This window comes from Oryctolagus cuniculus, chromosome X, assembly GCF_051225735.1.
Source record: "Oryctolagus cuniculus isolate XC-2025 breed Fujian yellow rabbit chromosome X, ASM5122573v1, whole genome shotgun sequence".
In the NCBI taxonomy this organism is placed as follows: domain Eukaryota; kingdom Metazoa; phylum Chordata; class Mammalia; order Lagomorpha; family Leporidae; genus Oryctolagus; species Oryctolagus cuniculus.
Window position 1 is genome coordinate 11992960 of NC_142888.1, and position 27746 is coordinate 12020705.

The following is a 27746-nucleotide window of genomic DNA, read 5'->3' on the forward strand; positions in this document are numbered from 1 at the left end:
GTGTATCTCTGTATCTCTGATCCATGTTGAGTGGATTTTTGTGTAAGGTAGGGGTCTTGTTTCATACTTTAACATGTGGACATCCAGTTTTCCCAGCACCATTTGTTGAGGCTCCCTTTATGGCCTAGCATATGGTCAATCCTAGAGTATGTTCCATGTACTGGAGAGAAATATGTGAACTCTTTGGCTGTGGGGTGGAAGGCTCTGAAGTTATCTACTAGGTCTATAGCATCAATTAGCTCTGTTGTTTCCTTGTTGCATTTCTGTCTGGTTGATCTGTCCATTGGTGAGAGTGGGGTGTTGAGGTCCTCTGTTACTATTCTATTTGAGTCTATATCTCCCTTTAAGTCCTTTAGTAAGTCTTTCAAGTAGCTAGACACCCTGTAATAGATGCATGTACATTTATAACAGTAATGTCTTCATGTTGGATTGATCCTTTGATCATTATATAGTGCCCTTCTTTGTCTCTTTTAATAGTTTTTGTGTTAAAGTCTATTTTTCTCTGATATTAGGATGGCCATACCAGCTCTTTTTTGATTACTGTTAGGCTTCTAAGACGATACTAAATATATTAGTGTGAGGACACCCTTCCTCTTAATGCTTTTTAAGAAATAAATAATGCGACCACTAGTTTTCTTCACATCTTAAATCTGAACAATTCTTTAACCACATAGGTTTCTCTCTGTAACTCTAAAAAATCTTAAAAAGAAAGAGTTATCTCCTATCCACTGGTTCACTCTCCAAGAGCCCCAACAGCCAGGAGTTTCTTGTGGGTCTCCCACACGAGTGGCAGGAGTCCAGGTATCTGGGCCATCCTCTGCTGATTTTCCAGGCACATCAGAAATGGAACAGCTGGAACTCTGGCCACTTCACATAGTTTAATTTTGCTGCCCTTTTATAGAAACCTAATGCAAGAGGGGACCAGCATCCCATACGTGTGCCAGTTCAAGTCCCAACCCCTTCTCTTCCCATACAGCTCTCTGCTATGGCCTAGGAAAATAGCAAAAGATGATCTAAGTCCTTGGGCCCCTGCACCCATGTAGGAGAACCAGAAGAAGGTCCTGGCTTCATATTGGCCCAGCTCCATCCATTACAGCCATTTGGGGAGTGAACTAGTGGATGGAAGACCTCTCTGCCTCTCAAGTAAATGAAATTAATCTTTTTTACAAAAAACTCATTCAAGAGACTTTAACACTACAATATTAGCTGACAAGAGCAATGCCTCCAATGCGGCATAGTAGCTCAATGAAGGTGATTGAGTTGTAGCAAAATCTTCGCTGACTATCAACAAATGCCATTTTGAGTCCCAGCTGCTCCACTTCGAATCTAGCTCCCATGTGGAAGACCCAGAGGAAGTTCCAGGCATTGGCTTGGCACAGCCTGGGTCGTTGTGGCATGAACCAGCAGATCTATCTGCCTTTCAAATAAATAAATCTTTAAAACAAACAAAAAAAAGCATGTTCTGCCCAATTCTAAGCTGCGTAAGAATCAAAGTTTTGTCATATTTTAATCAGATATCCATAATTATAATTTATGTAAAAATCTCCACTGGAGATTAACAACTCTTTTCAATTTCGTTATTTGTACTTACCAGTTACATTGTATAAAAGATATTTTTTAGGAAAACATAACCTCGAGTGCTTAATTACCCTCTACAGTTAGACACTGGTTGATCTGTAATCACTGGATATTACTGCTAAAGAGCTGATGACTGTTAAGTTTGACAGTGGGAATAGAAACGGGCAACTGCACTTATTGTAAAAAGAAGGAATAATTATGTAGTCCCATTAAATTTCCTTTTGCAAGTCTAAACATACATCAAATATAAGTCAAAGAATGTTTTATTCCCAACCTCCTGGGTTCTGAAAATTTAATTTTCAATGACATAGAAACATAATACAGTAATAGGTCTGCATTTCATGCCAGGATTTAAAAATTGATTGATTAAGGAGAAACTTTGAAGCCAGCTGACTTTGTCTTTTGTGTGAGACTGCCTTTACCCCTCACAATCCTTCCCTTGCAAATGTTTTCATGTTTTGCAAAGTTTTCTCCCATTAAGGAAAGAGTAGGATGATACACAGACTTAGATACTAGCGATCACTGCTTCTCAAAGTGTGTTCCACAGAGCAATTGGCAAACCACAGCTCCTCAGAATCTGCAAATTACAAAAAGTGCTCTGTGTATATTTTACAAATATAACCAGAACCTTCATATGCATATGAAAGTTCAGGAAGCATTTCTTGAGACTTCGCTGTTTCCCAGAGCAGTGGTTCTCAAAATGTGACTGCAGGCAAGCAAAATCAGCACTAGCATTACTTGAGAACTTAGGAATATAAATTGATTCCAAAATGGCTGCATAGGAAAAGATGTGCTAATTCTGAGCAGGGGAAGACAGCCGAAGAAAAGTGGAGGATATGTATTCTCAGGGGAGAGTTTGAGAGAAGATGCTAAAAATCATATGGCACAACAGGACATCGTGAAAAGCTAAAGCAATTTTTAGCACAAAAACAAAGCCAGAGACATCACAGTACTAGATTTCAAGACATACTTAGAGCAGTTACAATCAAAACAGCCAGGTACTGGCACAAAAATTGACATGTAGACCAATGGAACAGAATAAATCTCCAGAAATCAATCCACACATCTACAACTGACTGCTATTCCACAAAAAGCTACAATGAATCCCAGAAAAGTAGAGTATCATCAACAAATGGTGCTCGGAAAATTGGATCTCTGTGTGCACAAGTTTGGAACAAGACCTCTAACTTAAATGCTTATACAAAAATCAACTGAAAACGGATCAAGGATCTAAGTCCATGACCTAATACCATCAACTTACTAGAGAGGAACACTGAATAAACTCTGCAATATATTGGCATAGGCAATGACTTCCTGGAAAAGACCCCAGGAGCACAGGCAATCAAAGCAAAAATAGAAAAATTTCTGCATTGCAACATTCAACAACGTCAAGAGGCAACCAACAGAATGGGAGAAAATACTTGTGAACTATGCCAATGATAAAGGATTAATATCCAAAATCTGTAAGGAGCTCAAGAAACTCAACAACAGCCAAACAAATAATCCAGTTAAGAAATAGGTAAAGGACTTGAATATTCACTTTTCAAAAGAATAACTTCAAATGGCCAACAGACACATGAAAAAAATGCTCAGCATCACTAGTCATCAGGAAATTCCAATAAAAACCACAAAGAGTTAGAATGGCTCTCAAACAAAAAAAATAATGCTGGCAAGAATGTGGGGGAAAGGGTACCTACTACACTGTTGGTTAGAGTGCAAAGTAGTATAGCCATTGTGGAAGACAGTATGGGGATTCCTCAGAAATCTGAAAACAGATCTAGCATAATACCCAGCTTTTCTACTCCTGGGAATTTACCCCCAAAAAATGAAATTAGCATGCAAAAGTTATCTGCATTCCCATGTTTCTTTCAGCTCTATTCATAACAGCTAAGATATGGAGTCATCCCAGATGCCCTTCAACCAATGACTACATAGATAATGTGCATAACATACCACATTTTCTTTAATATGACTCAGCGGAAAAAAAAATCTATTTGCAACAAAACAGATGTAACTGGAAACAATTAGTTAGTGAAATAAGCAAGTCCCCTAAGCACAAATACCATATGATTTCCCTGTTCTGTGGTAGCTAATAGAGTACAAAAAATGCAACATATAATCATTTGCATTACATTCTGCATAAAACTATTCCTGAGCATAAACTGTTAAGAAGATATAGCTTATGGTCTAAATGAACTTAATCAATATCTTATATCCACACAGGAAATAGTTAGATGTTACATTGTCATTGGTTCCATTTCATTGAAAGAAATAATACATGGCTCACTGAAAAAAAAAACTTTATAGGGGTGAAATGTTCAATTGTTTCATTCATTTATTGTTTACAGCCATTGGGTATACTTCTTAACCTTCTAAAGACAGAAATGTATTCAGTAATAAAGTCCCTGCCAAAAAAGAAAAGCCCAGGACCGGATGGATTCGCTGCTGAATTCTACCAGACATTTAAAGAAGAACTAACTCCAATTCTTCTCAAACTATTCAGACCAATCAAAAGAGAGGGAATCCTCCCAAGTTCTTTCTATGAAGCCACTACTAAGAGACTATGGGAACTCATAGAAGAGTTTGGCAAAGTAGCAGGATATAAAATCAATGCACAAAGCTCAACAGCCTTTGTATACACAGGCAATGCCACGGCTGAGAAAGAACTGCTAAGATCAATTCCATTCACAATAGCCACAAAAGCACTCAAATACCTTGGAATAAACTTAACCAAGGACGTTAAACATCTCTACGATGAGAATTAGAAAGAAATAGAAGAGGATACCAAAAAATGGAAAAATCTTCCATGCTCATGGATTGGAAGAATCATCAAAATGTCCATCACTTTAACTATGTCCACCTGTGAAATTCACACTGCAAAGATGTCAGGTTGCACAGAAGTTTTTTTTTTTTTTTTTTAAGGATTTATTTAGTTATTTAAAAGTCAGAGTTATGCGCAGAGGTCTTTTTTCCACTGGTTCACTCCCTAGATGTCCTCAATGGCCAGAGCTGCGCTGATCCGAAGCCAGGAGCTTCTTCTGGGTCTTCCACATGGATGCAGTAGCCCAAGGACTTGGGCCAGCTTCTACTGCTTTCCCAGGCCACAGCAGAGAGCTGGATGGGAAGTGGATCTGCTGGGATTCGAAACAGTGCCCATATGGGTCTGCAAGTCGTCACTTTACCCACTGCACCACAGCACTGGCCCCCGCATAGAAGTTTTAATTAGCTGCCCAGAAATGGAGAAGAGCACTGACTTAGTGTAATTACTTCAGTAACTTAAAAGCTTCTGAAAAATTGAACTCTGTGTCTTTTTCTCCCCCAACTCATTGCCCAAATGCCCCTTGTTTAAACTCTAAACTTGTGTCCCTAATGTTTGTGTCCATTAACTGCTGTTTCCAAATATAGTCTTTTGCTAAGCAAGTATCAATGTAAGCAGGTGTTTTTCACTGTTTTTAATGCTGTTTTTTTTTTCCTCCAAATTCAAGGGGGCCTGGTGAGTACTGCAGTTTAAACTCCCAGGGCCAGTGCTGTGGCGTAGAAGGTTGAGCCTCCATCTGCAGTGCTGGCATCCCATGTGGGCATGGGTTGGAGTCTCAGTGGCTCCACTTCTGTACTGGCTCCCTGTTGATGCTCCTGGAAAAGCAGTGGATGACAGCCCACGTTGGGAGACCCAGAGGAGGCTTTCACCTGGGCCAGCCCTGGTGGTTGTGGCCATTTCAGGGAGTGAACCCGTAGATGGAAAATTTCTCTCTCCCTCTCCAGTTATATCTCTGTATTTCTGCCTTTCAAATAAACATTAAAAAATAAAAGTTCCCAAGGAAACAAGTATATGAAAGTATGAATGCCTGCCTATAGCACTGATCACATTGTAGAATGAGGTGCTTTAGTTAAAAGTAGTTTTATTATTTGTAGTGTTCTTCCAAGTCCAAACACTGGATAAACGTAATTGCAAGGCAAAAATATTTTACACTGTTCAAATAACTTGTCTGTTGTTATTTAAAGCCGTTCCTCCCCAGTGCTACACAAGATAGAATTGCTCTTTGCTGAAATACTTTTCCAATAGAATGACTCTTAGTTCATTTCACTTTTATGGCACTCAATTAGTTGCCTTAGCTTTCAACATGCTTATTTTACTTCAAACCATGAAATATTCATTCTACCTTACCTGTTGGTGTTAAGTTACTCTTGACTCCTAAGATAATGGAAGTGATCACTGCTTTGGCACGTTCATGAGTTAAGCTTATTCAATCTCACTAACCCACAACATTAGCCTATTAGTTATGACACATTTAATGCTACAGTATTACAGCTTTATTTGTGCCCTGAAGATGTGTCGAGTTTCCTGCAAATTGTACAAACCAAGTGAAAAATCATACAGAACAAAGACAATCATCCCTCTGGGACCTTTTCTTTGTCATATTAAAATTTATTTTTGGCACCTTCTTAGAATGCAGCAAAAACACATTCAATTAAAGGGTGCAAACAGATATGAGTTATTAATACTATTTGATGATACTGAAGTACAAAGAATCATTAAGTAAACCAAAAATCTACCTTTTAAGAAACTTTCTTAGAGAAGAAATATAGATCGAGTTAAGAGGTGTACTGTAAATTACAGGATAGCTGCAATTCCATTCTAACAGATTTGGGAAATGAAGTCTGTTTTATCAGTTTCCCTGTCAGGCATGCAGTAATGACTGTGAACAACTAAAAAAAATTCACTTTGTAAATACATCAAAGTGTAAACATAACTCTAATGGATGTTTACCTTAGTTATAACTTTGCAAGTTAGGTTTTTTTGAACTATATTGCAAGTATTAATTTTAATGCATTGTATACCTGCTTCTGTAGTCATCATCTGCTCATCAAACCATGTATCAATCTTACTGGTAAACTAAAATCTTATAATTCAAAAATCAGTATAAAAAATGAGACTGGTGCTTATACTTGCTTTTTTTCCTGTTTACTAAAGTTTAGCAAACATAAAGCTACAAATAAATGTACACAACTCATTTAATATTGCTTAACTGAATATAATAATGGAATTAGCACTCAGATCAAAAAAACACTTACACCAGTACCTCAGAAGCCTATTTCCCCCTCCTAGTTTCCAATCACTGCTCCTCAGCAGAAAAGAATAACCACTATCCTGTTTTCTGAAAAAAAAATCTGTCAAGTAAGAGATAAAAGCAAACAAGAAAACTTAAGTTTAAGGTTTATTTATTTGAGAGGCAGAGACAGAGAGATCTTCCATCCACTGGTTGACTCCCCAAATGGCCACAATGGCTCGAGCTTCTACCTGGTCTCCCACATGGGTGCAGGGGCTCAAGCACTAGGGCCATCTGCTGCTGCTTTCCGATGTGCTTCAGCAGGGAGCTTGATCTGAAGTGAAGCAGTTGAGACTTGAATTGGAGCCCATATGGGATACTGGCACCACAAGCGGTAGCTTGACCAATTGTGCCACATTGCAGGCCCCACTAAGTCTTTTTTTTTTTTTTAACACATACTCCTTCATATCAGTCAGAGTATCTTTACGCTTTGTTTTGTGGTCTGCCATAGCTTCTAAAATATGTGATATATAAAAATCTAGATTTCTTCCATTCCAAAAGTTTTCAAAGTGGAATCCAAGAACCCTGAAGATATTCTCAAGAAACTTCAGGGCACCCACATATCCACATGCTCAAAACTATTTCAATAATAACAGTAAAACACTATTTACTGTTTTCACTGCTTCTTCTACAGATGTACAGTATACTAGAATTTTCCAGATATAACAGACAAATGAAATGCAAAACCAAAATAGAATCCAGTTGTCTTCTATCAAATCCAGATAGTAAAGAGACTTTCATAAAATGTGAAACAGTGCCACTCTTTTTCCTTTTTCCCTTTTTGTAAAATACAGTTTTAAATAACTGTTACTTTATTGGGCCACGATTGTGCAGAAGGTTAAATCACTGGTTGTGATGCAGAACCCCATGTCAGACTGCCCATTCAAGTCTTCGTTACTCCTCTTCAGATCCAGCATCCTGCAAATATACCTGGGAAGGCAGCAGAAGATGACCCAGGTGCTTGGACCCTTGCCACCCATGTGGGAAACCCAGATAAGGTTCATGATTCCTGGCTTCTGCTCAGCCCAGACCTGGCAGCTGTGGCCATTTATGGGGTGAACAAGTGCATGGGGGAGATCTCTGATACTCTGCCTTTCAAAGAAATAAACATAAATCCTAAAAAAATGTTACTTTACAATGATAATAACTTTTTAAAATTTACATGCTAATTTCTAATACAGAAATAAACATATATACCACTTGTTTTATTATTATTATTATTTATTTGACAGGTAGAGTTACAGACAGTGAGAGAAAGAGACAAAGAGAAAGGTCTTCCTCCCATTGGTTCACTCCCTAAATGGCTGCTACGGCCGGCGCTGCACTAATCCAAAGCCGGGAGCCAGGTGCTTCCTCCTGGTCTCCCATGTGGGTGCAGGGCCCAAGGACTTGGGCCATCCTCCACGGCCCTCCCAGGCCACAGCAGAGAGCTGGCCTGGAAGAGGAGCAACCGGGACTAGAACCGGTGCCCATATGGGATGCCAGTGCCGCAGGTGGAGGATTAACCAAGTGAGCCACGGCGCCAGCCCCAGATATACCATTTGTAAACAAACGTTTATCAGTGTAAAAGGGTACTTACTACCAAGCTCACTTCACCAAGTCAGCTTATCCAGATACTAAATCCAAAGACACATAATCATTGACAAGCAAAATTGTACAACTATGGTCAAATGAGATTCATCCCAGTAATGCAAATATTGTCCAACGTTGGCCAATCAAGAAACATGATACAGCGCATCAATAGTACAAAGGATGAAAACCCATATAATCATTTCAATAAACGCAGAAAAGGTTGTTTGATAAAAACTCTGACAAATCAAGTATTTAAAGGAATATACCTCAATATAATGAACACCATATATAACAATCCAACAGCTAAAATTACATCAAATTGGGAAAAGTTGAATACTTTCTCGCTAAGTTCTGGGCTAATATAACAATGTCCACTTTTAACACTTTCATTCAATACAGTACTAGCAGTCCTAGCAAGAGCAATTAGATAGGAAATAAAGGGCATCCAAATTGGAAAGCAGGATGTCAAATTACCCCTGACTGCAGATGCAGAATACATGATCTTATATACAGGGAACTCCAAAGACTCCACCAGAAAACTGTTATGACTAATAAATTCAGTAAACTTTCAAGATACAAACTTAACATACAAAAGTCAGTAGCACTGTTAAACACCAGTAGTGAATTATCTGCAAAAGAAATCAAGAAAACAATCCCATTTGCAATACCACAAAAATGATACCAAAGAATACATTTAACCAAGGAGGGTAAAAACTTCTACGATGCAAACTATAAAACATTGATGAAAAAACTTAAGAGGACAAAAAGAAGTTAAAAAATATTCCATGTTCATGAATTGGAAGAATCAATACAGTTAAAATCTCTACACTACCAAAAGGATTTACACATTCAGTTTAATCCCTATCAAAATACCAATGACACTTTGCACAGAATTAAAAAGAAAAACTGCCAAAATTTGTGTCTAACCACAAAAGATCCAAAATAGCCTAAAAGCAAACTTGAGCAAAAACAACAAAGCAGGAAGCATTACACTATCTGACTTTAAAACATATTACAAAACTATAGTATTTAAAACATGGTATTGTCATAAAAACCTACACATAGAGTAAATGGAAAAGAACTGAGATCCTAGAAGTAAACCTCACTCATCTACAGCCAACTGATTTTTGACAAAGGTACTACAGACATGCAGTGGAATAAAGGACACTGTGAAAAATGGTGCTTGGAATACTGGATATCTGCATGGAAAGGAATGAATCTAGACCCTATCTCTCAGCATACTAAAAATCAATTTAGAGGCTGGCACTATGGTGCAGTGGGTTAAAGCCCTGGTCTGAAGCGCCGGCATCCCACATGGGTGCCATTTCTAGTCCCGGCTGCTCCACTTCCGATTCAGCTCCCTGTTATGGCCTGGGGAAGCCGTAAAGATGGCCCAACTTCTTGGGCCCCTGTGCCCACGTGGGAGATCCAGAAGAAGCTCCTGGCTTCGGACTGGCCCAACTCCGGCCATTGCAGCAATCTGGGGAGTGAACCAGTGGATGGAGGACCTCTCTGTGTCTACCTCACTGTAACTCTGTCTTTCAAATAAACAAAATAAATCTTATTCTATGTAAAATTGATTTTTTAAGGAATTAGGTATAAGAAATGAAACTTTGAAGCTACTAGAAGAAAATATAGGCAGACATGCAGAGCATTGAATAAGCAAGGATTTGGGGGGTCAGACTCCAAAAGGGAAGAACATTCAGCATAGTGGTTAAGATGCCTACATCCTACATTGGAATACTTGGGTTTGATTTTTGGCTCCAGCATCTGACTCCAGTTTCCTGCTATTGCAGAATCTTGAAGGTAGCAGGGATGGCTCAAATAATTGGATTCCTGCCACCCACATAGTAGAGCTGAATAGTGCTCTCAGCTTCTGGCTTTGGTCCTGGTCCAGCCTGGGACACTGTAGGCATCTGGCTAGTGAATCAGTAGATAGGAGTGTTTCTCTCTCTCTCTCTCCCTCTCTCCTCCCTCTGAAGTAAGTTTTTAAAATAATAGGCAAATGGGATTTCATCAAACTAAGGAGCATGTTCAAACCAAAGAAACAATCATCAAAGTGAAGAAACAACCTACAGAATGGGGAAAAATTTTTACATTACATATCTGACAAGGGGTTAACAACCAAAAACATACAAGGGAGAAAAACAATTCGGTAACAAAAATATTTTCAATGAAAAATGGGCATTTCTCAAAGGAAGACACACAAGCAGCCAACAGGTGCATGGAAAAAGGCTTATTATCACTTATCATCAGGGAAATTAACATCAAAATCATGAGATGCCACTTCAATCCAGTAAGATTGGCCAATAACAAAAAAAAATGAGCACTAGTGAGAATGAGGTGAAAATGGAACCTTTGTACACGATTAGTATGCTCATTACGGAAAATGGCTTCTCCAAAAATTAAAATTAGAACTACCATGTGATCCAACAATCCCATTACTAGGTATATAGCCAAGGGAATGAAATTACTCCGTTGAAGAGACATGTGCACTCCCATGTTTATTGCAGCGCTATTCACGGTAGCCAAGAAATGGAAACATCCTGTGTCTATTTGCTGCGGAATGGATGAGGAAAATATCCAGTACTACTCATTCATTAAAATGATGAAATCTTATAATTTGCAACTGCACGAATGGAACCATGTTAAGTGAAATAAGCTAAGCACAGAAAGACAAGTACCACATGCTCTAACTCATATGTGTGATTCAAAACGAAGTTGATTTCATAGAAGAATATAGCAGTGGATTCCAGAGGCTGGCAAGAGTAGGGACATGGGAATGATGGGGAAAGATTGATTATTGGATACTGTGTTGTAATTAGATAGGAGTAAAAAGTTCTAATGTTTTGGATAGTGGTAATGTACTGCATATTTCTCTTTAAAAAGTATAAGGATTATTTTTAAATGATAGAACCATAAAGAAATGTCCAATGTTTGAGGAGATAGTTAAGTTTACTCTGATTGGACATTATGCAGTACATGCACACATAGAAACATGTGGTCCCTCCATAAATATGTATACTTTTTATGTTTTAAAATAACAATGTTACAAGAGGAAAAATTTAAAAGTGTACTTATATCAAAAAATTAACGCATGTTGTTAACATTAGAAAAAGAGCTTAGTGAAGGTTATACACAATATTGTTGCAACATTTTTTATAAATCTACATCTGGTTTTCTAAATAAAAGTTTTTAAAAATATCCTTAACATCCTACAGCTAGTAGGCGGTAGAGTTAGTTGAAACAGCAAGAGCACAAAGCCACTGAGAACAAAATTAACATGTGTGTTTCAAGAGTGGTCAGATAGGCTGGTCTAACAAATAGCCTTCTGCTCCCTTTGCCTGCTTCCATCTCTATAGGAACTAAATTCTTCCATTTCAGTATTTCAGTTGTTTTCATCTAGTTATGAACAAACATATACTGCCATACCTCCTATGTCTCAGAAGCTGCGAAGACAATAAAAACATATGAGACAATATTGATACTCAGGTAAACCAATAGGTTAGATGGACATGTAAGCAGTACCTGCAACATTAAAAAAAATGTCCCCTGAAGTTATCAAAAAAATGCTGTGGGAGACATCACCAGGAGCTTCATTGAATGGTTTTATGATATTCTGATGACTTCCAAACGCATATCCTGATTACATACTCAAAATAGAAAATAATAATGTTAGAATTTAAAATTTTTAAATTTTGAAGTGTTCTGTGTTTAAATAAGTATCCTACCACCATCACTGTCTTTGTATCTATCTATGAAGTACTCTTCTGCTAATTTTCCTAAAGACAATAATTCACTTTTTAAACTAGATATTGGAAGTAATTTTTTCAAATTATCTCCTGTGGAACAAATGCTTCAACATATTTTGAATATGCAAGGCCAAAATCTGTTGGTTTGAAGGACTATAATATCTTTTTGTGATAATGCAAAATTTAAATTGAAATTCCCATAAACATACAAAAATATTATGTAGACTACATTGCATATACACTATGAAATTTTTGTGGCAACTGAAATGGAGTATTTCTAATATAGTTCATAAATGGGATAAAAAGGAATTTGGAGAATGATATATATTGTGAGCCAGTGAGCTTTTGATGAGCAGAACTTCAAATATGCTCCCATAAAGATATCCTGCCCTAATTCCCGGACCCTGTGAATATGACAAACTACCACTCCTGAGCTCGTTATATGGCACAGTTAACCTTAGGATAAGATTATCCAAATGTGCCTGCTAACCACTTGAGAGCTTACTCCAGCTGATGGCAGAAATTAAGGAATTTTGACGCAGGAAAAGGACTTGACAGTGCCATTCCTGATCTGAAGATCGATGAGCCATGTAACATGGAATACAGGCAGCCTCATTAAGGAGCTGAGAATGGTTCCCGCTTACAGCCAGGGATCTGGGAAAAAGGGAATCTCAGTTTTCCAGAGATTTCGGTCCTATAGCAGCAAGGATCTAAATTCTGCCAATGACAGAAATGAACTTCGAAGAAGACCTTAAGTTCAAATGTGACCTTGATTTTGGACTTGTAAAGTTCTAAATATAGAGAGAATTAAATCATGTCATGCCAGATTGTTGACCTACAGAAATGTGAGCCAATAAATGGATGTTGTTTTAAGTCACTAAGTTTTTGGTAATTTTTATCCCAGTAATATATAACTAATACAGTCCATCCATCTCTAATGCACAAAAAGCTACATTTTAAAACACAAAACTGATAATGTGGTTACTTTGAGCTGGAGATGGACTGAGGAGGAATAAAGGAGGGTTATTTACTTTTTAAATACTTTTTAAATACAATGAGGAGGCATTCTTAAATTACCTTAGTATTCAACAGATTCTAAAATATAAAGCCTATTAAGAGGACCTAATTTTAAAGAAACATGGGGTTTTCCCATTCATCCAGGATTCTCTACATATTTTAGGTGAATATATAGTAAGCATATATTTTTTATTAGCTAAGTAGTGTCATGTTCTTAGTGTAGAGTAGTAAATGAGTTACCATTCCTGACCTGGTACAAGAAATAATCTGGTAGAGGACATAAAATGAAGCGAAGTTTGTTTAACTCTGTTTGTGAAAGGGCTAAGTCCAAAGTGCTAGACAGATAGAAAGGTCACTTCCAGAGAAAAAGCAAGAGAAGTTAACCAGAGCAGGGTGCAAGAAGTGCAATGTAAAGAGTACTCAAGAGTTTGAACTTTATTCTGAGCACAATGTGAAGCTTTCAAAACACTAAAATGGGCCAGCGCCGCGGCTCACTAGGCTAATCCTCCACCTTGCAGCGCCAGCACACTGGGTTCTAGTCCCGGTCGGGGCGCCGGATTCTGTCCTGGTTGCCCCTCTTCCAGGCCAGCTCTCTGCTGTGGCCAGGGAGTGCAGTGGAGGATGGCCCAAGTGCTTGGGCCCTGCACCCCATGGGAGACCAGGAGAAGCACCTGGCTCCTGCCATCGGATCAGTGCAGTGCGCCGGCCGCAGCGCGCCAGCCGTGGCGGCCATTGGAGGGTGAACCAATGGCAAAGGAAGACCTTTCTCTCTGTCTCTCTCTCTGTCCACTCTGCCTGTCCAAAAACAAACAAACAAACAAACAAACAAAAAACACTAAAATGGGCAATAGCATAATTTTACAGTTTAGAAATACTACTCTGGCTGTCACATGGAAAATTCAAAGGAGAGGGGAATGGAAGATCTATATTTTCTTTATAATAATGTTTTTTACTGTGAAGGTATTTATATGTCCTCATTGGTACATTTTTACAGTTCTCACGACAGTGCAGCACTCCAAGATAAGAAAGAAGAAGTAGGGATGGTGTGACAAATGTCAGATAGGAGATAATATCAACAATTTCACTGATCTTGATGTAGACTGAGAAAGCAGCAATGAACCAGCAATGACGACATCACAGCTTCCACACTATTCAATAATGAGAGGATTAAGGGAAGAAACACAGTTTTGTAGGAGAGCATAATATTCATTCTGGACTTAATTGAGTTTCACATATTGCAGATTGCTGGTGCTCAGAGAAGCAATGTGGATTTTCTACCTTTTGTAATCCTTTAAGACCACCTAATAGAAAATATTAACAATAATTGCTTGTAAAACACAGGTTTTTCTTTACGGAATAATTCCAGAGGCAGGCAGCTTTAAGCATTGTTTTGGTTGCACAACTATGCCCTTAAGATTTCACTTCTTTTTAGTTTTCTCCTATACCTATAGGTTTTTTTTTTAAATATATGATCTTAAAGGTTAAGGTGGCTGCCATAGATCCAGACATCATGTCTGAGTTCTAAAGATGGACTAGGAAGAAACAGTACCAACAAGTTTTCTTTTTTTTTATACAAAAGCTTCCCAGCAGATTTCTGCTATATTTTGTTGCCTTTAAGGTAGAAACTGATAAGGAATAAAGGAGACTGAGAATAGTAGCTGGGTAAATCAAACAATATAAGCAGCCTCAAAATTGTAGAGGACATTTCAATCTGTGACAGTAGGTCCAGGCAAAGTGTGTGGAGGTAGAAAGTTCATGTGGCAAGAACTCCAAGAAACACCAACATTTAAAGGTTTAGCTAAGAAAATATAGTCTAAAAAGTAGATTTAAAAGGAAAGAAAACAAAATCGGTGCCATGAAGACCAATGACAGCAAACCATTAAGAATAGGAGTACTCAACAGTATCAAATGGGGGCCAGCACTGTGGAATAGTAGGCTAAGCCTCTGCCTGTGGTGCCAGTGTCCCATATGGGCGCCGGTTTGTGTCTTGGCTGCTTCTTTTCTGATCCAGCTCTCTGGTTTTAATCTGGGAAAAGCAGTAGCAGATGGCTCTAGTGCTTGGGGTCCTAAACCTGAGTGGGAGACCCAGAATAAGCTCCTGGCTTTGGATATGCTCAGCTCAGGCCATTGTGACCTTTTGGGGGGGGGGTGAACAAGAAGATGGAAGACCTTTCTCTCTATCTCTGCCTCTCTCTGCCTGTAACTCTACCTCTCAAATAAATAAAAATCTTTTAAAATTAATAAAACAGTATCAAACGGTGCATAGAAATCCAGTAGGGAAAAAAACTAGAAAGGTTTTCAATCAGATTTTAATGTGGGTGACATTTGTGATATTAGCGAAAAGCAGTATCATGCACTTGCAGTGATGGGAGCCAGATTGCTTTGGCCTATGGAATGCAGAGGAGGTGAGGAACTGGGAATAAGGGGTGTATCAAAATTTTTCTTGAAGTCTGCTCCTTGAGGATGAGAAAATGTATAGAGTGGGAGCTGGCAAAGTCAATGGGATCAAGAAGAAAGAGAAATGAGAATTTTTAAGCTTGTAAGGGAAAGAAGCCATAGGAAGAACAAGCTAAAGATTCAGGAGTGAGTACATGACTGATGGAGTGAGGCTTCTGAGGAAGTGGGAGATAGCAGAGGCTAAAAGACAGAGAAACAAACACATAAGGAAGGACATCTTGTGTATGAGATGGATCAAGGCCAGATGATATGTATATATATGGATACAGGAACACACAAAGCGGAGTTCCTTTTTGCAAGGCCTCGTAGGTAGGAGGTGACATCTGCTAAACAGATACTAGCTGGGAAGGTTTGAAACCCCTGGAGGGACAATTTGAAATATTCATGGCTTGTGTGGCAAAGAATAAAGTGAGAAAGAAGAAAGCTGACTAAGGAAACATAGGACTTGGGGGTAGTTTTGAGATCTTGGTTGAAATGTACATCCATAAATCTCTGTCAATCTGTGAAGGTTATGATATTTTTTACTACCACTTAGTAGCCTGAGTGTAACTTGAATTCCTAACCTAATGCTTTCATAAAACGATACTTGATTATTTCACTTGATCCTCAGGACACTATCTTCATATGAATTATAATAATAGAAGCTTGATGTTAATATAGAGTAAATCCTGCAAGAGCACTTTAATAATTTATTGTCTCTATGTTTAAAAATTGTATTTACTTAAAAGGGGTGGGGAAAGAGAGAGAGAGAGAGAGAGAGAGAGAGAGAGAATCAATGAATGAATGAATCTCATCTGTTGGTTCACTCCTAATGTCTGCAACAGCTGGGGCTGATGCCAGGAGCCCAGAACTCAGTCTAGGTCTCCTGAATGCATGGCTAGGACCCAAGCACTTGAGCTATCACACAATGCCTCCAAGGGTGCACCCTAAAAGGAAGCTGGATTGGAAGCAGATCCGAGACTTGAACCCAGGCACTCTAATATGGGGTGTAGGCATCCTAAGCACCAACTAAACCACTGTGCCACATGCCTGCCCATCTGTGAGCAAGTGTTTGGCTTAGCAGTCAAGACACTGCTTATGATACCTACATTCCACAGCACACTGCCTGTGTTCAATACCCAGTTGGATCACTGCCACCCACATCGAAGACCTGGATTGAGTTCCCAGCTCCTGACTCTGGGTTATGGGCCAGTTTCAGTCATGGAGGAAATTCTGGAGAGAAAATCAGCAGATGGGAGCTTGTTTCTTTACCTCCCAAGCCTCTCTTCACCCCCTTTCTGTTTCTGTCTCTTACATAAATAATAATGTAGCACTCTCCATCCCTCTTTCATTTACTATTATGAATACCAACATCTCTTCATAGAAATTTTCTTTCTTCCCTTAGTTTAATTCAGGAATTCTCAAAGCTTCATTAGCAAGAGAAAACAGCCTTGCTCTTCAGGACTCTATACTAAATACTGCTTAATAGATATTTAATCAGAGGTATACTTTTAACTATGCTTAACTTTCACCTTATGATCCCAATAAGAGTCAAATCCACTTCCAATTCTTAAAACATACTAATTCTTTTAAGTCTGCACATTTAAAAGTCAAAATTGGTATTTCTTATATTAGGAGCTAGGAATAGGAAATGGAGAACTTACAATTAAAATAAAATTATAATGAACAATTATTAGGGAGAAAAATGAAATCAGTAACAGGGTACTCATTTGTCTAATTATGAAACTATAAATGACCGCATTTATTCCAGGCACTGCATTAATCACTGAAGAGGCAGCCTACATTATAACACAAGGTGACAGAAACCCCAAAAAATGTGTCTCATCCTACTGCAATGCCTGAAACAGATATCACCAACTGATCCAAACTCTTTCCCACTGAAGCCAAACATGACCTCAGAATCATTACCAACACAACTGAACAGGCCACTGCTGTTATAGATGGTATACCTTGGTATGCAAGATATAATCTATTTCTCATCTCTTATCTAGTGCGCTGAACAGAAGCTACAATTTAACCTTAATACAAATGTGAATAATGTAAGTTTTATTAAAATAATCCATAGCTTTTATTGAAACCCAGAAATATCTGTCTCAATTAAAGCACAGTAATCACATGAGCATTACTGGATTATAGTTGTTCTCTTTCTCCTGCTTTATAGACCATATACTAAATATGTCCATATTTTCCTTTTAGAGCTACCACATATATTTACAAAAATGTGTAATGCAGAGTCATCAACATGATTAATGCATAGTTCAAAAGTTTTCCAGAATACATTCTCTGTCTCATATGCATTCAAACAGATCAACAAACCTAGGAATATAATAAACTTTGAAAATTACTGGAAAATTTCTCTTAGATGTAGCTGCTGTCTTTAACTGTATGTCAAATATACCAACTGCTGAAACATTTGGGTCTGCATCTAGTAACTGATGTGTGAGTTAGTTGAAGAATTTACCCCTTAATCTACAAAAACTAGCAGACCAAAAATACAAGGTTTATCAAGCTGCCCAGATTACTTGCCACAGGAATGATCTTGTAAATTAGGAAATCTAATGCCATTTTAGAACATGATAGTTATATGTGACCACCTGCAAATCATAGCTACTATTTTGAGCACAGAAACTATGGTAAGACAACTGATTTTATTATCACACGTGATTGTCACAACAAAGTAGTTCATTTACTTGTTTTAAATTTTTCTAATTATATTTTAAACTTAAAAATTTATTTGAAAGACACACAGAGAGGGGAGAGACACAAGGAGAGAGAGAGGCAAAGAGAGAGAGAGGGAGGGAGGGAGGGAGGGAGAGGGAAGAAGGAGAGAAAAGGGAAGGAAGGAAGGGAAAGAACTATGAATGAATGAATCTCTTCCATTCACTGGTTCACTCCCCAAATGCTCACAATATCTGAGGCTGGGCCAGGCCACATCCAGGAAATCAGAACTCCATCAGAGTCTCCTACAAGTATGGCAGGGACTCAACGACTTGAGTCATCATCTGCTATCTCCCAGATGCACATCAGCGCAAAGGTAGAATCAGAAGTGAAACTGGGACATGACCCCAGGCACTCCAATATGGGATGCAGGCATCCTAAGCAGTGTCTTAACCACTGTACCAAATGTTCACCCCAACTGTTTCATTTAATTATTATAACTGTCACATAGCCATCCTGCAAGGTGTTCAATATAACCATATAAGGATGAAAAACAACTCAAGTTTAGAGTCCAGGTCAACACAGTTAGTAAACTGTGGAACATGGAGTCAAATGCATATATGATCTCATATAAAAATGAATGCAATGAAATATGATATTCATGGAGCTGGCACCATGGCACAGTAGGTTAATCCTCCATGTGAGGTGCCAGCATCCCATATGGGCGCCAGTTCTAGTCCTGGCTGCTCCTCTTCCCATCCAGCTCTCTGCGGTGGCCGGGGAAAGCAGTGGAAGATGGCCCAGGTCCTTGGGCCCCTGCACCCACGTGGGAGTCCAGGAAGAGGCACCTGGCTCCTGGCTTTGCATTGGCACGGTTCTGGCTGTTGCGCCCATTTAGGGAGTGAACCAACGGAGAGAGGATCTTTCTCTCTGTCTCTCCCTCTCACTGTCTGTAACTCTACCTTTCAAATAAATAAATACAATCTTTTAAAAAAAGAAATGTGTTATTCAGTAAATATATCTCATTGATTTTCAAATGTATATAGTCATTTTAGAATCCTCAAAGTTTGAGCTGGACATTCAGTACAGACTACATTTCCCAGATTCCCTGGCAGCTAAGCAGGCTTAAAACACTGGCATGAAACTCTTCATGTAATCTCCTCAGAGGCAAAGCTGCTTGCCTTAGATTTTCTACTTCCTCTCTTCTTTATGCTGGAATTTGGATATAGTAGTGACTAAACTCCACTACGCAGAAGAGGAAAACAAGCCAGCTGACAGTGGAGCAAGATGGAAGGAACCTGGTTCCTAAATGTGCTCATGCAGCACATCTGTCCTGCCACTCTGGGCAACTCATTTTTTCCCCTGTTGGTCATGTGACAGAGAGATAACATTTAACCTTATGTAATTCCATCTATCATTACTATGTTAAAAAGCTGACTTTTTATGGTTTAGTTCTTAGCTTCCTTCACTGAGACTCTGCCCTCAACTACTACTTTAATCACAATCCTGACTGTATCCCTATCCATTATTTCCTAGAAGTCTCATAAAACAAAATTATCACTGAAAATATATAACAAATTAACATACTACATGGGAGACAATTATCATATTGTAATACAGTGGGACTACATGCTAATAAATATTATCAGATGTCACCAGTTTTCATATGCATTAGTGTATACCTGTGTGTAGGGGGGTTCTATGTAGTTTTATCAGACATAGAGATTCTTTTGCAACATCATGATCAAGATCATAATCAAAAAACGCTCCTTAGTGCCATCCCTTTATAGTAGCATACTCCTTTGTCCCTAACCCCAGGCAACCATTAGTAAGTTTTCATCTTTATATTTTGTCATTGGAAGAATGATATCTAAATGGAATCATACAACATATAACCTTTTTTAACAGTAAAGATACAGTACAATGGTGTGACCAGTGTCAAGCAGGTACTGCCTCTTGTCTGGCTAGTCATCTGAGCTTTCAATGTTTTCTTGTAATATTTTCTATTGTCATCCCAAGGCCTTAATCTACTTATCTCCAGGAAAATTAGACAGAACAAAGATAGCCCCATGTACTGATTAAGAGCCATGTAAAGCCATATTCCTAACCAGATATGTTCCCAGAGGACTTGAAACAGCAGTTTTCTAGTTCACATGTGAAGTGACACTTCTCCACAGCACATTCAGAAGAAAGGAACCTTCCCCGTATTAGAAGGTTTTGGCAGCTAACTGGGGTTCTTTTTCCACTACAGAGCAACAAATAAACAGTAATGTTACTAACTGATGATGTGGTGGATGAAATTGGAGTTACAGTGGTGGGGAGGAGAAAGCCAACAAACACCAAATAACAAGTATAGAAAGAATGGTCCTTTCTTATCTGGATTATCACCAGAGTTCAGATCAGAAAAAAATGAGACCAGGCTGATTGGGAGCTTTGTTGTACTAGGGCACACAATGAATTGGTAACAGGTATTTGTCTTACCTTTGATACCTTTGATACACAAGCTATTTGTCTTGCCTTTGATACCTTTGATACACAAGCTAGCTTCTTCAGTAATAATGGCCTACATGCTCCTCAGGGCCAAAGGGCAGATGTATTTTTGCTGTGGAAAGCAAAAATACGAAAGATGAGTTTTTCTTAACCAATTTCAAAACAAATACCAGATGAATTTTATTCAATCTGAATAGCTACTTCTTGTAATTACTAGGATAAAGCATGAATACATATTATAACATTTGAGGTAGGATAAAGCATTCCATAATAAAATAGCAAAATAAAAAAAACATATTTTCTGGAAGTTTATGCTAATAATAATTAGAAATATTTTGGTAACATATTTAATTAGTTAAAAGACAAGTGAAAAATAAAAAAAATATATTAACATAGTAGATACATATCTGTATTTTGGTAGACATACATAATATTCACATATATGTAAAGGGTTAATATATTTAGTATATGAAAACATATTTATATACTATATTCCATATATTAAAGTATCTTGAGAATTAATGAAAAAACTAAATTTTCCAATAGAAAAAAAAACTGAGTAAGTATTCTGGAAGAGAAATATAACCCTTTATTGAGTGCTAATGTGTGCCAGGTACAGTGCTAAAAATTAGAATAATAATTAAACTTATTGGAAGCTTTCCTGAGGTTTACACTTCAATTAAAATTATACTACTGGTCAATAAAAATGAAAATGCAGCATTACATATGGCCAAAAATGCAAATGAAAACAGCCATATAGTATAATTTTCAACTGATCAAACTGTCAATGATAAACAAAGTAAATAGTCAGTACTGACTTCAGTGTTACGAAAGGGGCATTCTGTAATGTACCAGCAACTTTTGGATGTAACTTGCCAAAATACATTAAATTATTTATTATTATAATAATATATAAAATTACATATATATGTATATATGTGCCTACACAGAAACAAATGATATATTACTGTTTAACATTGTGAAAACCTGAACCAATGTAAATATCCAACAAAGGAGTCAGGGGTAAGTAAATTATCCTACAGCTTTATAATGGAGTATTACACACCATTACGGACCATGATATAAAACCATCATGCATAGTATTTGAGGCCAGTGCTGTGGTGCAGTGGGTTGAGCTATGGTCTGCAGTGCTGGCATTTCATATGAGGACCAGTTCGAGTCCCAGCTGCTCCACTTCCAATCTAGCTCCTTGCTACTGCACCTGAGAAGGGAGCCGAGGATGGCCTAAAGGGCCCCCTGCACTCACGTGGGAGACCTGGATGGAGTTCCAGGCTCATGGCCTCAGCCTGGCCTGGTCCTGCCTGTTGTGGCCATTTAGGGAGTGCATCAGCAGATGGAAGATTTCTGTCTCTCATCACTCTCTTTAACTCTCACTTTCAAATATATAATTAGATCTTTAAAGAAATAAAAAATGCATAGTTTTAATTTCCACAAAAAACCAGTGTGTAGATCCCATCAAAAGATGGTGTTTTTCCGAGGTGGTGACTTTTAATTAGCAAGAAATTATTTTTATTTCTCTGTATTTTCTGCTTTTCTTAGCTTAGAATTCACATTTAATAACGGAAAATAAAGCATGAAGTAAAGGGGCACATTAAAATGCTAGATCAGACTGTAAATAAATATATTACATTCACATTGTCTTGAACCTTTTTTTAAAGGTTTTTTTTTTTTTATTTGTTTGAAAGTCAGAGTTAGGGAGAGACAGATCATGCATCCGTTGGTTTACTCATACACCGCAATGGCCAGGGCTGGGCCAGGTCTATGCCAGGAGATAGGATCTTCATTCAAGTCTCCCACATGTGTGACAGGAGCCCAAATATTTGGGCCATGTTCTGTTTCTTTACCCAGGCCATTAGCAGAGAGCTGGATTGGAAGTGGAGCACCTGGGGCCCAAAGCAGGGACTATGTGAAATGCTCGTGTGGCAGCAGTGCCTTTACCGAGTATGCCACAATGCTGGAGCTTTTCTTGAAGGTTGTGTTTATTCTGATTTTCAACGCTGCTCAGAAAAAGTATCTAGTGTGACCCTCAAAACAACTCTCCAAGCCAAGTGTTATCTTGGCTGAACAAAAAGACTTTCTAAAACACACTGAAAAGTAGGAGCATAAACTGCAAAGATTTATCATCAGTGAATTAGAAGAAAAATGTACAAAGTAACTAGAGTAGAAAGCACAGGACTAGCCAGACAATGTAGAGACACCATCTCACTTCAGTTTCATTTTTCCCATGAGATGCCTTGCATTCCCATGTGCTTACTTCTTATATCCAGTGGGGTAATTGCAAGCAGGTGGGAACTGCCAAACTCAAGTTCAGCCCAGAAAGCATAACAAACAGGCCAGGGTAAACTATTTCTTCCAGATTAAAAGGTGCACTAGTATTATGTGATCATAGCATTTTATTTTTAATTGACAAATAATGTTTGTATATACTATATATTGATACAATGTGAAGATTCAATTCATATTAACAGTGTGGAATCATTAAATCAAGCTCCTTAACAAATCCATCATCTTACACCTTCAATTTGATACATAATACTTCCACCAAGGCTCCTTGAGAACCCAATTTCAGAATTAATCCTGCAATCAATAACTAGCACTAAAGGTTTTATAAGGATAAACACACAAGTAGACTTAAATGTATGCATGTGTGTGCATGCACAAAACACACAGAAAAGATTTAAAAAAAAATTCTTGTCACCAATGACAAGTACTAATATCCTTAATTTTACAGAATATAAAATCAAGCCTCCATAAAGGGAATTGTCCTGACTAAGCCTGCTGGTGAGTCAGCCAGCCTGTACTTAACCCATTAAATCTCAAGTGTCATAAATGGTATATTTGTTGAACAATTCAAATCTTTCTAGGTGTACTATATATAAGATGATGGGACACAATGAGTTAAACCTAGGTCTCTTGATGCCGAAGTCCATACAGTCCCCACTAATGTTCTACTACCTTAATGGTCCTAAAGTGTTTTTTGGCCCCAAAATTCTCTAACATTCCAAGAGGAGAGTTTCAACTTAAGCAGTATGTTTGTTGCTTTCTCAGAGTAAGAATTCAAGGCAAGAGTAAAGTGACTAATCTGCCATGGTATAAAGGATTGTAAGGATTTAGTAGATCTCAAATAGTAGGATTATGTTGCCTGTTGTTATGCTATGGAAGTTATCAGTGTACATGTTATCTGCCTTGGTGATCCCATCAACAAGAACTGTAATCTTCAGTTCCTAAAACATGTTTAGCATGACTACATATTCAAATGTTTTCAAATAAATGCCAATTGCTTTCATTTTTGACAAGCTTCATGTTGCTCCACCAATACAAGCTGACAAAAGAATACAAAATTATACTTGGCAAGAACATAGTAGTTCGAATAGACAAACTTTATATTGCCAAGTTGTTCCTCTCATGGCAAATTTTGAGTCATCCAGGCACTGGAAATTTTGAAAATTCCTTTTCAATACAGCACCAAAGCAATTCTGTTGCCCCCAAGTTCCTGATAACCTCCTTAATACACTACAGAGTTTTCTGAGGCAAAACTTTGTTTCTGATTTCCCGTTTTCCCTGTGTTTTCTACTGTGAAGCTCTGAGTGGATATATAACACTTTATTGGTGCTGCAGTGCACTTCTGAGGAGACAGAGACCTTCTGCAACTCCCAGGTTTCATCATAAAGAGGATTACAATAGATTTATTGTACATAGGAAGTGAGTTATGAAGTGTTTTCTGTTAGGCATCATTTTAACAGAGAATCTTTCTTGAAAATTTGGTGTTGGCAGAAAAGAACACTCTTGCCTGAACGAACAAATTATTTTTCTGAGTTCAGATTTTCTCATAAACTCAGTCTTCCTTGAAGAGTTATCGATTTACTTCTTGGTTTATGAATCACTACTAAGACTAAAAGAATCAAAAGAAAAATTAGAAACATATACTTTGAAGTGAGCAAAGAGTTGAATTTTTTTAATCCTCTTTAATACAAATGTGGCTAGACAAAGCCTAGGAATAGCTACGTAGCCATTATTTGTATAAATTAATTATTGGAATAAACAGATCCTTTCAGCAAAATAACTATTAACAATGAAATGACAAAACATGGGCAGCATTTTGTAGGCTTCAATGCCCATTATACATAAAATATATCTGCAAATATGTTAAAATGTTCTTTGAAATCAAATCAGGAAATAAATGTGTTTAATTCCAAGGTCACCCTAGTGTGTAGCCCAGAAAAAAATTGCACAATCATTAGACAATGAAGAAAAAGACAGGCACTCATATCACTTATTTGCAAAGCTTCCATAACTGCTAATTTTTAAATCAGAATGGAAAACACACTACTGGTTTCTTGAATACATCATGCTTCTACCAGCTTCAGGAAGTTCAGAAGTGCTTTTTCTTCCCCTTGAAATGTTTCTTGTACAACTTTTTCTGCTACCTCAGGTCTTGACTTAGATAGTTACAGAAGTGTTTTCTCAGTATTGCCAGCCTGTCTTCAATCCTATTATTCTCATTACATTGTTTTTTCCATAGTCCTACTTATAATTTTTGTATATATTCTACCTACCTGCTTGTTTAATTTTTGTGGTTTCTTCTAGGAAATAAGATCAACAAAAATATTATATCTCAAGTGCAGGCTAATTTACCATCAGTCTAATGAAGTTTAAACTTCACTGGTACTTGTTTGACTTATATTTCTAAGTTTGTATTTGTTTAAAAATTTTCTTCAACAGGGCTTCCCAATTTAGCAGTGATAGGGACCCAAAAATCTGGATTTGTCTTGGCCACTGACAGAAATGATCTAAGGTTATCCTAAATAAATAATGCTCTTGGATAAACCATCCTCTTAAGTACATACAAACAATGTGGGAATTTATACATAAACAGATATGGAGCTGAATAAGAGTTGTATCTCCTCTCACTTAAGTAATGCAGTATAATAAAATGTCTACATGGGCAGTCTTTGAAATGTATGAAATTGATACAGTATTATTACTTGGGGTAGTTATAACAATTAGAAATATGTATAAAGACATTGGCATATATCAGATGCTTATACATATTTGTTGCCTTATTATTGTTTTTGTTGTTGTTAAGTGTAGTGGTCTTTGAATTCTTTCTCTTCAGTTGGATAATTGAAAACTAGAAGAATACAATTTTGTGGAACTTAAAACAGTTAATCTCGTAAAATTGGATCTTTTACTGGCAACTAGAGACTGGGAAGGGTAGGTGCAGGACAGAGGTGAAATCATGGGTACCAAAATGCAGTTAGATAGGAGGAGTGGGTTTGTGTTCTATAGCATAGTAAGGTAGCCATAATCTTATAGCAATTTTTGATGCTTTCAAAGTAAATAGAAGAGTTTAAAGATTACTGTCGCTCCCCCTCTTCGTGGAGGAACGACACTAAACCCTGCCTAGGCTTCATATCTGAGTCACAGCACCATTATGTCGCTCCCCCTCTTCGTGGAGGAACGACACTAAACCCTGCCTAGGCTTCATATCCGAGTCACGGCACCATTATGTCGCTCCCCCTCTTCGTGGAGGAACGACACAGGACCCTGAACTGTTCTTTTGTCTGCTCGGCCCTCCCCGGGTTTGCTGCTGGTTCTTCCCGGGTTGGCTGCCGTCCCTTCCACCTCCGTGGAAGGGCGGTTCCCCCTGGCCACTTTCCCCACTTCCGCAGGGGAGCGGCACACCGCCGGCTGGCTCTCTCGGGGGCTGCACAGGTGTTCCTTCAGATAGATGTTCCCCTTAGATGTTCCTGGTGCATGTTGTCTCTCTCCTCCTTTATAGTCCTCTTCCACCAATCCCAACTCTGCTACCCACACGCCGAGTACGCTGCTCTCCTCCAATCAGGAGCAGGTCCTACAGTTTATTGGTTGAACTGGAGGCAGCTGTGTAGAAGCTGTTTCTCCCTTCTCAGCGCCATATTGTGGGAGAGCAGATGCATAGAATAAGTCTTAATTCCAGTAACTTAGTCTAGTCCGAGTTGCTCCCCACAATTACAAACACATAGAAATGATAAATACTAGAGGAGATTGATTGGAATGCTAATTCATCTGATTTGATCATTATACATTGGATATACAAATCAGCTTATTGCACTTTATCTCGTAATTTCAAGTGTTATTCATCAATTAAAATTTAAAAATTATTAATATAAAGAGGGCAGATTCCATCTATTTTATAGATAAAATTCAAAGAAGATAACCATACTTCCTGCTCTTTTTCCCCCTCTTAATTACCCCCTTCCTTCCTCTTTCCCTATAATTGTTACAAGAACACAATTTCAGTTTAAGATCAAGGATTAATGTACCACTAGCCATAATGTTTAACAAATAAAAAGCAGAAGGATCATTGTTGCACAAAAGTATAGACAAGGGATAAAAATAATAAGATATCAGTTTAATTCTTATATTTTTTGTATTCTATATTCACAACCACATCAAGAAAACTTATGATATTTGTCTTTTGAGGAGTGGCTTATTTCACTAAGCCCAATGGTTTCCAGTTGCATCCATTTTCTTTCATTCTTTTTCTTATGGCAGTGAATATTCCATTATGTATACATAAATTTCTTTATCCAATCATCAGTTGGTAGATTGATCCCATATCTTAGTTAAGGTGAATTGTGCTGCAATAAGCATGAGGGTACAGATCACTCTTTCAAATGTTGATTTTACTTCCTTTGGGTAAATTGCCAGTTGTGGGATGGCTGGGTCATATGGTAGAACTATTTTCAGATTTCTGAGGAATCTCCATACTGTCTTCAATAATGACTGTACTAGTTTACAGTCCCCAGTTTACAAAACAGTGTATTAGGGTACCTTTATCTCCACATCCTCAGCAGTATTTATTATTTTTTATTTTTGGATGATAGCCATTCTAACTGGGGTGAAGTGAAAACATATTGTGCCTTTTCTTTGCATTTCCCTGGTAGCTAGTGATCCTTAGCATTTTTTTATATTTCTACTGACCACTTGCATTTCATCTTTTGAAAAATGCCCATTTATATGCTTTTTGCATTTTTTTAAAATGTTTTGTTGTTATTGAGTTTTGAGCACTTTATAGCTCATGGATATTAATCTTTTACCAGATGCATAC

General features: G+C 37.9%; 1 protein-coding gene across 3 annotated transcripts in view; it reads right to left on the reverse strand.

The window, feature by feature from the left end:
• The window catches only part of LOC149119556 (uncharacterized), a 101514-nt gene that overhangs the window by 16181 nt on the left and 57587 nt on the right, over window positions 1-27746 (reverse strand). For 2 of the 3 annotated variants that reach the window (XM_089324943.1, XM_089324944.1), the window contains exon 3: window positions 20624-20744. The exons of the other annotated variant lie outside the window; for it this stretch is intronic. In XM_089324943.1, coding sequence (XP_089181069.1) covers window positions 20717-20744 — 28 coding nt within the window. In that variant the 3' untranslated portion in view covers window positions 20624-20716. The remainder of the gene's footprint in view (window positions 1-20623; window positions 20745-27746) is intronic. 3 annotated transcript variants of the gene reach the window in all.